This window comes from Ochotona princeps, chromosome 8 (genome assembly GCF_030435755.1).
Source record: "Ochotona princeps isolate mOchPri1 chromosome 8, mOchPri1.hap1, whole genome shotgun sequence".
NCBI classification, from domain to species: Eukaryota; Metazoa; Chordata; class Mammalia; order Lagomorpha; family Ochotonidae; genus Ochotona; species Ochotona princeps.
Window position 1 is genome coordinate 80,015,950 of NC_080839.1, and position 12,017 is coordinate 80,027,966.

At 54.8% G+C, this 12,017-nt stretch overlaps 1 protein-coding gene across 1 annotated transcript; it reads right to left on the reverse strand.

Moving 5' to 3' along the window:
• Nucleotides 1–379: 379 nt before the first annotated feature.
• SOX11 (SRY-box transcription factor 11) lies at nt 380–2,021 on the reverse strand. The gene has a single exon (XM_004582586.2). The coding sequence runs from the start codon at nt 1,883–1,885 to the stop codon at nt 515–517; it is 1,371 nt and encodes a 456-aa protein (XP_004582643.2). The 5' UTR covers nt 1,886–2,021; the 3' UTR covers nt 380–514.
• Nucleotides 2,022–12,017: the final 9,996 nt, after the last annotated feature.

A 12,017-nucleotide genomic window follows, 5' to 3' on the forward strand; every position in this document is an offset into this window, starting at 1 on the left:
CAGACTTCAAAGCCGACGGGCTTCCAGCAGCGCCTTCCGGAGCGCGGCGCGCCCCGCCCCCCGCCTTTGTTGCAATCGCAGATTTCAGAAAAAACAACCACCAAAACGAAAAACAAAAAGACCACCGAAAGAAATAGTTAATTACAAAAACCACCTTCGGGGTGTGTGTGTGTGTGTGGCTGGGGAGTGGGGTGGGGAGGGCAAGCAACCACCTTGAAACACCATCCAAGAAGGGGACCAACGAGGACGGGGGAGGGGAAGGGTTCAAAACGACTCATTTCACTGGAACGCCACCAACATTTTCATCATCATCTTTTCCAATGTCTTCGCGTCGCGACATCTCATCAACGGCATCAGCTGCCCCCTCCACCCCACCACCCTCCTCCACGCCGCCGCCGTCATCATCATCATCATCACCATCACCAGCACCGCTGCGAGCGCCGCGACTTCCTCCCGAGCGGCCCGGACGCGCGCCCGCCGCGGGGCGAGGGGCGAGCAGCGCGGCGCGCCCCTCTCAGTAGGTGAACACCAGGTCGGAGAAGTTGGCCTCCAGCCAGTCGCCCGCGATCATCTCGCTGAGCTCGGGCGTGCAGTAGTCAGGGAACTCGAAGTGCGAGCCCAGGCTGCCCTCGCTGAACGAATCCAAATCCTTATCCACCAGCGACAGCGACAGGTTACCGGCCGCCGCGCCGCCGCCCAGCTGCTGCTCGCCGGCCGCGCCGTGCGCGCTCTGCGAGGAGAAATTCAAGCTCAGGTCGAACATGAGGTCGTCGGCGTCTTCGCCTCCGCTGCTGCTGCTGCTGCCGCCGCCGCCCGAGGAGGAGGAGGAGGAGGAGGAGGAGGAGGTGGAGACGGAGCGCGCGGATGCGGGAGACAGCGCGGGCTGTGCCAGCGGCGGCGGGTGTTGCTTGGTGATGTTCTTGAAGCTGTAGTAGAGGCGGCTGCCGCCCCCCGCGCCCGCCGTGGCGCCGGCCCGCACCTCGTCGTACAGGCTGGCGCCCTCGGGGGACTCGGCCGCGCTGCTCAGCGTGGGGCTGGCGGGCACTTTGGCGACGTTGTAGCGTCTCAGCAGCTGCGGCGCCGGGGGCGGCGGCGGCGGCGGCTGCTGCCCGGGCGGGGGCTGCAGGAGCTGCTGGTGCGGCGACTCCTCGTCCTCGTCGTCCGCCTCCTGCTTGATGCGCAGCTGCAGCTCATCGTCGTCCTCCTCGTCGTCGTCGTCCTCGTCCAGGAACACGCACTTGACCGTCTTGCCCGCGCCGCTCACGCGCAGGCTGCCCACCACGTAGTCGTCGCCCGCGCCGCCGCCGCCGTAGTCCCCGGCCTGGGCCGCCTTGCCCGCGCCGGCCTTGGCCCCCGCGGCCGCGGGCGCCTTGAGCTTGCCGCACTTCTTGCTGGAGCCCTTGGAGGTCTTGGCGCCGCCGCCGCCCGCGCCGCCCGCCCCGCCCGCGCCGCCGCCCGTCGCGTTCTTCTCGGGGCTTTGGCCGGCGCTGGGCTTGGCCGAGGGGTCCATCTTGGGCTTTTTCCGCGGCCGGTACTTGTAGTCGGGGTAATCGGCCATGTGCTTCAGCCGCAGCCGCTCCGCCTCGCGGATGAACGGGATCTTCTCGCTGTCCTTCAGCATCTTCCAGCGCTTGCCCAGCCTCTTGGAGATCTCGGCGTTGTGCATGTCCGGGGACTGCTCCATGATCTTTCTGCGCTCGATCTTGGACCACACCATGAACGCGTTCATCGGCCGCTTGATGTGGCCCGACGCCGTCTTGCACCAGTCCGGGTCGCTCTCGTCCAGGGCCACCGGACTGCAAGCCATGAATTCGCCCTCCTCCGTGTCCAGCGCCTCGCGGGGCAGGTTGCTCTCCGCTTCCAAGCTCTCCGCCTGCTGCACCATGATCCGCTGCGGGGCTGGGAGCTCCAGCCCGGGCCGCTCGCTCTCGCGCCGAGCTCCCCCTCCCCCGCCCGCCCCTCCACCTTCCCGGGCAACTTGCGAAGTCTTCGGCGCCCCGCGGCCGCGGCGCCCCACCTGCCCCCCGTCGCCCCTTCCAGGCTGCACACAGCTGCTGCGGCCAAGGCGGCGGCGGCGGCGGCCCGCGCGCTGGGAGTTGCGGCCGCGGCGGCCCGGGACCCCTCTCTGCGGCTCGTGGCTCCCGCCGCAAGCGCCCGACCCCGAACGCTCCCAGGCGCGCGCGCTCCTTCGGCAAAAAGTTGAGAGCCCGCTCCCAACTAGTTATCAGGGGGTCGTGCGGCTGACATCACCGCCCCGGCCGGCCAATGGCGGCCGCCGGCTCCGCCCCTCTCCCTTTATTAACCCTGCGGCCCCGCCCTCCGGGCTGCTCCCCGAGGATGGGGGGGGATGCGTGGGGAGGCGGGGGAGGGCGGGCAGGCAGGCATGTCTGGAAATGTGTTATTTAAGAAAAAAAAAAAAAAAACCCGCGTGTGTGCACAGATGCGCCTCCGCCCGGGATGCTCGAAGCGGTGCCCCTGCCAGCGGGGGAGCGGCCGGGGCGGCGCCCGCGCCGTGCCAGGCCCCGGGGCTCGCGAGAGGCCGCGCGTCCCTTTGTGCCCGCTGGCCCCGGCCGAGGTGGCCGCCGGGGAGCGCAGACGGGGCGGTGCGTCGCGCCCGGGCCGGCATCGGGGAGCAGCGGCGCGCGGGGGAGCCGGGTCGGCCCAGGGTGGGCGCAGTGCAGGGTGGGCGCAGAGCTGCCCGCGCCCACTGCGCCCACCCCCACGGCGGCCCGGCCGCTGCCCGCTGCCCGCTGGCCCGCCGGGCGCCGCGCCGACGGAAGGTGGCGCTTCAACACCGCAGCTGCTCGGGCACGTGGCCCTCCTCGCCGCCGCTGCGCGCTGCTTTTCCGGCGAGGAAATCAATTTCCAGCCGCGGGAGCTGCGCTCCCCTCCCCCTCCGCGCCCGTCCCGCCCGCGTCCCCCCTCGGTCTGCCCGGCTGGGGAGCCGCCGCCCCGCCCGGGGCTGCGGGCTGGGGGCCGAGCCCGGCCGGGTCCCGCAGGCTCCGGCGGGGCGCTGGCGGCGCGGACGCGGGGACCCGCGCCCTGCTACCTCCCCGGCCCTCGCCCCGCGAGCCGAGCAGCCTCGTGGGGAAGCACCCCCGGCAAGGCGGAAGGAGGTTCGCTCTAGTTAGCAGTCGTGGCGTGGAGAGGCGGTCGGCGCGGCGGGGTCGTGCGGGTGCGCGGCGCCACGCAGAGCGGCTCCGGCGCCGTGCTTCTCGCGGGGCGGCCCGGCTGGCTTTGTGTGCGCTCCTCGGATCTCCGCCGGCTAGTGGGAAGGAGCCGCCGCTTCCCCGCTATTGTCTGCGGCCAGCCCGGCCGGCCGCCCGGAGAGTCCCCTTGCCGAGGTCCGAAAATCACCCGTACCCACGCCTAGCGCTGGGGACCCGGGATTTGTCCTTCGGGCTTTCAAAACATCGAATGGTACCGCGCGTGATCTTTATTTGAAAGAAAAAAAAAAAAAACCCGGTGCGTGTGGCCCACCCCTCCCCCGCTCCCATTCATCTTAAAGAAAAACCGCGCCCCGAATGCTTAGATCGCTCTGGCCAGCTCTCATCCTGACCGTGCCAGCAGCGAGGAATTGTTCAGCGCCTTGGGACCCAGCGCGTTCGCAGGCGTTGCGGCAGGCGGACCTAAGCCGCGGTGTGAAGACGGGTCCTGGCTGCAGCCAGGCCAGCCCAGCACCCTTTCTCCTTACAGCCCACTCAGCTCCCGGCTAGGGTAGGGGTGGAGCCTGGGCGAGGGGGTTGCACAGCCCTCCCCCACCCACCGAAGCAGGGCAGAGCCGCACTGTGGGCGCAGGGAGTACTTGCTCCAGTCGGCTGCGGCTGTGCGCGCGGGGCAGGAGGGCACCTAGCATTTCAGGCGTCCACGGAGCATCTTGGGCAAGTGCCAACTGTGTTTGCCGCCTTCTTTCCGGGCGAAAGGCACGCTTGGCTTTCCCGTGAGATGTGAATTCAGGGCATTTTACCTTGTAGTGTGGTGATCTTCTGAGAGGACGTGTGCGTGGAAAGGTGCGCTTTCAAGCAGGAAGCAGTGTGCGTCCAGACAGGTTGTTAGAGCGAGGAAAAGGTTGTTAGAGCGAGGACACTGAGTCAGACCAAAGGGGATATTTCCCAGAGGCTGGGAGTAAGGCAGGGATTGACTCTGAATAAACTCGGGGCTCAGAGATACTGGTGGCCACTGGATGGGTGGGGCGGGGGAGGGACACCCGGCTGGCCAGTGGCCAGAGAGCAGCTGGCCATCTTGTAGCAGCGTCTCTCCTCTGCCTTTACTCCGCTCAGGGCTAGTCAGGACTTGGCTTGAGGACAGGAACATATGCTTTTTTCTCTTTATGAGGATTTTTTAAAACAAATGAAACACTTACACAGGGCAACATTTGAGCTCCTGCATGACAAGGTGTTTAGGAACTCGGATGCAGCGGAGGCTTCCAGCAACCCCAGGAACCAAATGCTTCAAGGAACTGCAAAGTAACGTATTGAAGTAACATAGTTTTCTTTAATAATGCATTCCTTGACATTTCAATAAAATAGAAACATGCCATTTTTAAAAAGGATTTATTTCTTTTTATTGGAAAGGCAGATATACAGAGAGGAGGAGAGACAGAGAGGAAGATCTTCCATCCACTGATTCACTCCCCAAGTGAACGCAACAACTGGAGCTGAGAATATCCGAAGCCAGGAGCCCGGGGCCTCTTCCAGGTCTCTCATTTGGGTGCAGGGTCCCAGGGCTTTGGACCGTCCTGACTGCCTTCCCAGGCCACAAGCAGGGAGCTGGATGGGAAGTGGAGCTGCTGGGATTAGAACCGGTGCCCATATGTGATCCAGGCGCGTTGGAGGCGAGGACTTTAGCCACTAGCCAGCCACGCCAGACCTGAAACATGTCATTTTTAAAAGTTTATTTATTTGAAAAATAGAGTAAGGGGAAGGTATTCAGAGAGAGCGAGGAGAGGAGACACTTTCCATCTGCTGATTCACTCCCCAAATAACCGCACTAGTTCAGGCTGAACGAAGGAAGCTCGTGGAGCACTCTCAGAGTCCCCCACACATGTGGGGCCACCTTTCTCTGCTCTCCCAGGTACACCAGCCCGGAGCTGGATAGGAGGTACAGCAGCATACTCCAACACAGTGTTTATAATGAGTTAGCACTGTCAACATCAGCAATTTAAGCCCCCAAAACATCAGGCAGCCCCTGCGCCACTTCTTACACCCCTGAGCAAGTATCAGGATGAAGCCCTTGGGGTCCAGCATGGTGACCTAGTGGCTAAAGTCCTCACCTTGCGTACCCCAGGATTGCATATGCGGTCCGGATCCACCTCCCTTCCAGCTCCCTGCTTGTGGCCTGAGCAAGCAGTAGAGGACTGCCCAAAGCTTTGGAAGCTTGCACGCCCAAGGGAAACATAAGAAACTCCTGGCTCCTGGCTTTGGATTAACTCAGCTCCAGCCATTGTGATCACTTGGGGAGTGAACCAGCAGATGGAAGATTTTTGTATCTTCTTTCTGTAGATCTAACTTTCCAATACAAATACATTTTAAAATCTTAGAAAAAAAGAGATAAAACAGTCCTCTTTTTAGAGTCATAAAAAAAAAAAAACCCTCCTTTTCTGTGCATATATTTGTGGAGCTATTTTTTTTTTTATGTTGGGCCTTTTAATTGTATCTTTTAATTCCTGGATACTTTTTTTAGCTTGGCCTAGCTCTGCTTCCAGCTTTTTGTTTGATTCCCCCTGGTGACAGGAAATATCTTCCAGTTCTGATATTCTTTCTTCTGCTTCATTCATTTTATTTTGTAGACTCTCCACTGTACTTTTAATTTGTTCCACAGTATTCTTAACTTGTGAAATGTGAGCTTTGATTTGATTCATTTCCTGTGTAACAAATTCTTTAAATTCTTTGAACTCTTGTATTTTGTGCTTCTCATTGTTGGTCAGAAGCTTTATAATAAGTTTTCTGAATTCTGTGTCCCCCATTTTTTCAATGTCTTACTCAGTTATCTCTTTTTTTTTAAACACCTTTATTTGCTTTAAAAACATAAGACTTCTTGTACAATAAAGCATAAGCATGTTTCATCTACAAAGTCAGAATATCTTCCTCATGGAACCGCAGGAAGAAAGGAAAAACACACACATGGCAAAGTAGTCACAGATTACCTCTAAAATAATTAAGACTTTTGGCCAGAAAAATTAATCTTTTGAAAACAAAAGTGTAACAATAACAAAAAACCATATTTCACACCTGGTACTAACAGTAAACATTCATAGTACAAAATTATCTGTTAAAATCAAATTTCTATATATTGAAAGTATTAATATCATCAAAATACCCATCGTATTTAAAGCAATTTACAAGCTTATTGCAATCTCAAAATACCAAAGACATTTTTTTTTCTCATATCTAGAACTTTTTTTTAACTATTTTTCGGATTGACATCATTTCATAACAGCCACATCAATCACAGCATGAATAACAACAGCAACAACGTCAACAACAAGTTGTAGCACCAAGGAGCTATTTTTTTAAAGATTTATTTTATTTTAATTAGCAAGTCAGATATACAAAGAGAAAGAGAGACACAGAGGAAGATCTTCCATCCGATGATTCACTCCCCAAACAACCACAATGGCCAGAGCTGAGCCGATCTGAAGGCAGGAGCCAGGAGTCTCCCCAGGTCTCCCACGCAGGTGCAGGGTCCCAGCGCTTTGGGGTCATCCTCGACTGCTTTCCCCGGGCCACAAGCAGGAAGCTGGATGGAAAGCGGGGCTGCCGGGATTAGAACCGAGGCCGTATGGGATCCTCTAGGAAAGGCGAGGACTTTAATCGCTAGGCTGTTTTTAAGGCAGATAGGATGTTTTCTTATTAAAGTTTAATGTTGGGAATGCCATTAATGTTCAGAGTCTCAAGCATCACTTTGATGGCAGTTACTACTTTTTACAATTCATTTGCGTAAGATTTCACTTGTACGGACTGCTTGGTGAGAAGCAGGTTGGGCTTTAAAATCTCTCCAAATGATGATAACACAGCGAGGATTTGGAATCCTCCTTCTCCTCCCGAGAAGGACCGTTCCACACAGCAGATAATGTGCTAAAAATACCACTGGGTAAATATTTGACTCATCTGAGGCGAGACAGTCCCTGGAAGTGCTCCAGCTACAGGCATTTCCTGGACGCTGCGCCTTCTCGCCTCTCCCTTCCCCCTGTCCTGTGTTCTGCTGCCTGGGTCCTAGCTGGCCTCTGCGGGTCTTCCGTCTCCTGCATGGTCACCCTGAGATGGTGTTCAGATAGGAAGTCACCCTGCCTCCCCACCCCCCACACACACGTGTGCACACGCTCATTGCACTCATGATGTGTTCTTATCACAACATACCTGTTGAAAAGCAAAAACAAGAAAGTCATTCCAAGCGTTCTATCCGCTCCACCTGCTAGGATACTTTAGGAAATTTATGGGAGAAGGAGCTAAAAGATCTTTTTATTTTAGTGCAAGAAATTGCGAAGGGCAGGCCTTTTTAAACCTCTGCATGTGGGGCTGGCATCCCACAAGGGAACTGGTTTGAGTTCCAGCTGTTCCACTTTCCATCCAACTCCGTGTTAATGTCCCTGAAAAGCAGCCGAGGATGGTCCAAATCCTTGGGACCCTGCACCCACTGGGGAGACCTGAAGGAGGCTCCTGGATCCTGATCCTGACTTTGGCCTGCCCTGATCCTTGATGGAAGATTCTTTCTGTCTCTCCCTCCTACCCTGTCTGTAACTCTGCCTTTCAAATAAAATGGACAATTAATTTTAAAAAATAGATGAGAAGTTTGAAATCTATGCACCATTTTAAATTTTATATGTTTTTACTTTTAAAAAGATTTATTTATTTTTATTGCAAAGTCAGATATATATAGAGAGGAGGTAAGACAGAGTTGAAGATCCTCCATCCGATGATTTACTCCCCAAGTGACTGCGACAGCTGGAGCTGTGCCGATCCGAAGCCAGGAGCCCAGAGCTCTTCCGGGTCTCCCACGCGGGTGCAGGGTCCCAAGGCTTTCGGCTGTCCTCAGCTTATGCACAATTTTTTTTTTTAAATAATATATGTTTCCATGAACTTTTGGAGGGCCTGAAACCCAGAGGTTTCCCTTGGGTGAATAACTCAAAAGTCTGCGTGGGGGATGCCAAGAGAGGCTTAGCTAACACCCCACAGCCAGCGGGCCCCATTCTCACTCTGTTCAGATGATTCTGCATGTTACTTTTATTCACGGAGAACTTTCTCTTCATTATCTTCTGCATTTAGGGATCCAGGTGCAGCCCATTACTGTATGGAAGGTCCAACTGTGTCCAAAACGCGGCTCATGTACCCGTTTGCACACGCACTACCCTAGCTGATTGATCAGAACACACCTGCATATTCTAATAATATTATTGACATTTCTGTTTGATTATTCCCTGAGCCAGTCCACTGAGCACGGGGCACACTAAAGCCACTGCAGCAGGGTGGTACAGCCCACAGTAGGGACTTCCCAACTTGTTTTGAGCATGATCTGTTCGAGAAAAGACTTTTCCCGTCGTGTCGCATAGCAGCGTGTCTCTCATCACGGCACTTCAGGCTCTTCCTCATCCAGTGCCGCTCAGTCAGCATCTGCCGGGACTCGGAGCTGTTTGCTTGCATGCAGCTCGTCAGATCGCCTTGGCTCTTGGTTAATATAACGCATTATAGGAAGAGAATTCTATAAATCTACTTTCTGTCATGTCCTGCGTCCACCACTCTCAGTACTTTGTGCGTGGTTCAGTTCATGCTTACCTGCCCACAGCCTCTCACCGATCTTTTCACTGGCTCATTGGTTTGCCTTTTGTAGAGCACTGCGCAATCACAAAGATAGCATGGAGCTGTCTGCTTGTATTGTTTCTTCCATGTCTTTAGATGGCTTAAAAGCTCATATTTTGGGCCCAGCATGATAGCCCAGTGGCTAAATGTTTGCCTTGCCTGTGCCAGGATACCTTGTGGGTGCCCATTTGTGTCCTGGCTGTGCCACTTCCTATCCTGCTTGTAGCCTGGGAAAGCAGTAGAAAATGACCCAAAGCCATGGGACTCTGCACCCATGTGGGAGACCCCGAAGAAGCTCCAGGCTGCTGTCTTCAGACGGGCTCAGCTCTGGCCATTGCACGTTTGGGGAATGAACCAGCAGATGGAACATCTTTTCCTCTGTCTCTCCTCTCTGTAAGTCTGCCTTCCCGGTAAAAAGAAATACATTAAAAAACAAAAGCTCCCATCTTCCAGTGCGGACTGATGTTGCACTGTCCGCGGATGCTGCCTCCGTTGTCCCTGGCTCTGTTACAGTAAGACCTGCTGGCTCCCAAGGGTGGGCAATTCTGAACAACTCTGCTCTAAGCCTCCGTTGTCCCTGGCTCTGTTACAGTAAGACCTGCTGGCTCCCAAGGGTGGGCAATTCTGAACAACTCTGCTCTAAGCCTCCGTTGTCCCTGGATCTGTTACAGTAAGACCTGCTGGCTCCCAAGGGTGGGCAATTCTGAACAACTCTGCTCTAAGCCTCCGTTGTCCCTGGATCTGTTACAGTAAGACCTGCTGGCTCCCAAGAGTGGGCAATTCTGAACAACTCTGCTCTAAACATCCATGTCCAGGTTCTTATTTATTTTCAGTGTTCAGTCCATTTGGGTCAATATGAAGAGTGACTGCTACAATACATAATTCAAATTTGCTTAGTTTTTATTTTATTTTATTTTACTTTATTTTTTGACATCTTTACACAGTTAATTAGGGTAAAAAGGTTCAAGGGCTAAAGGAAAGTGGGTAAGACTATTAAATTTGCTTAGTTTTATTAGAAACTTCCACATTGTCTTCCAAAGTTGCTGTCCCATTTCATGTTCCCACTGGCCACAGCTAGCCACAGCGGTCCCAGCCTCATTCCGCTGGTGTCAGGATTTTAGGTGTTAGCCGTTCTAACCATTCTAGTGCAGTGGTATCACTTTGTCGTGTCAATTCTCATTTTCCTAGTGATCAATGAAGAGGAGCTTCTTCTCAAATGCCTACCTGCTCTCTAATCATCTTGGGCCACATGAATGTTAAGATCTTTGGCCCATTTTAGTGCCTGTGGAGTTTCCAGAGCCCTTGCTGCATGTGGGTAGCATCTCTCTTCCGGGTAGGTCCTCGTCACCCCAGCTCCTTGGCTTCCTGATGTCCCCTCAATGTCTCGGAGCCGTCTCTGTTCCTCAGTGTTCTAATCTGTAAAATGAGGTCACGGCCACCACCTCACGTGGTGAACAAATATTAGCAAACTAAGAACAGTGCTGCACGTGTGATGGCCAAGCGTGTCGCTCCTTGTTTCCATCTTCCTTCTTCAGGGCCCAAAGCCGATGCTGGCCGAGGACAGCTCCTCTGGGAGTGCATTGCCAGGCTCACAGGCACCATGAGCTGCCTCCACTCTAAACCTACATTGATTGGTGTGTCGGGCTTGCCCACGACTGAGTGGGTTTTTAGTAGCCAACTCCAAAGTGAAGTGGTCTCACCGTTCTCCCACAGCGGCTAGATCGCTCATTCCAGGAACACCGCTTGGCTGTGGATGGCCTGGCTTGGGTTCTCCAAGCCCTCCTCCCGCGAAAGCACCTTCTGCCTCCTTTACAAAGCAAGCAAAGGCTGGGGCTCTTTCTGGCTCCAGTTTAATTTTCACACAGTTTAATTTTTACCCTGGACGGTCCAGCATAGCACAGCGGCTTTCACATGTAGTTTGATCAGTTCTTGCACGGTAAGGTGTTCCTTGGCATCCACAACCCAGCATGCATGGAAGCAAGCATGTGAACACACACGCAACACATGTGTACACGTGCACAAGCAGCACACAGATGCATGTGCGTACATGCAGCACATGCATCCCACATGTGCACACGGTACACAGGCATGCGCACACATGCACACGCAAGAGCACACAAGCATGGGTGTGAGCTGGGGACAGGAGGGCTATTTATGCTTCCAAGGTTCACACTGTTCCTGTTAGCTTTTAGTAGCCAGGTATTTGCTGGGACTTGAGAATTTTTGCAGTTTAAACAAAGCTTATTTTCATTAAAATGTATCCATTCAAGCCTCTTTTGATTGTTTATCTGGAGAGTGGAAGCTGCCCAGGCATTGGACTGGACACTTTGTGCACATTTTTTTTTTTTAAATAGAAGAATATAGGTGTTTCCTAAAAGCCGCGTTTTGGGTGTGAAGCAGGGATGACTCCTCAAGTTTCGGTGCCCAAAGCCCGCAGTTCCCTCCAGGGGGGAGAGGTTGGCATGGGGGCTGCTCCTCCTCTTTATGCTAATCGTACCCCAGGGGACAAAAGAGGACAGGCACTTGCACAGTTGCCCAAAGCTGCGATCCTTGAGGGAAGGGCCGGAGCCAGAGGCCCCTCCCAGAACCCAGGAAGCCTGTTGTTTTGGAGATCTGGTGGCAGCTTTGGGAAGAAGCTGAGTGAGCGTGGATGTGTGTGCTTATGGGAGGATGTCATGAACGGAATCCCAGGAACTCTAGACAGCACCGTCCACTGCTTTCCCAGGCCACAAGCAGGGAGCTGGACAGGAAGCGGAGCAGCCGGGACATGGGCCAGCGCCCATACGGGATCTTGACGCATGCGAGGCGAGGACTGTAGCCACTAGGCCACCACGCCAGGCCCCAGAAGCACAATTTTAAAAAGTCACCAAGCCTAATTTTTTCCAGGCAGCTACTCTCCCCTTGTACTTGTTTAGGCGTTCTCGTCCTGGCTGGGATTGTCCTGAGTGTCCGTGGACAAAGGACAGGGACGCACCTGAGAGCTGGCAACTGCCAGGCAAGTGAGACTCCCTGTGCCTCTGGGATGGCTTGGTGCAGCTGTGGACATGGAGCATGGGGCCAGAAGTCCTGGCTGGCTCTCATGGAGCCTCCTCTGGCTTGCTTGGCCTTCCGGGTGGGGTGAGGCAAGTCCCAGGCACGACCCCCATGGAGCAGCTGTTCTGTGGCCTCTTCCACAGCCCCAGGCCTCCAGCAGCCCTGTTCCCAGCCAGGTCAGTTCCGAAC

Bases quoted from the DNA above. Each gene is read 5' to 3' on its own strand.
- SOX11 (XM_004582586.2), bottom strand. From the start codon at position 1,885: ATGGTGCAGCAGGCGGAGAGCTTGGAAGCGGAGAGCAACCTGCCCCGC.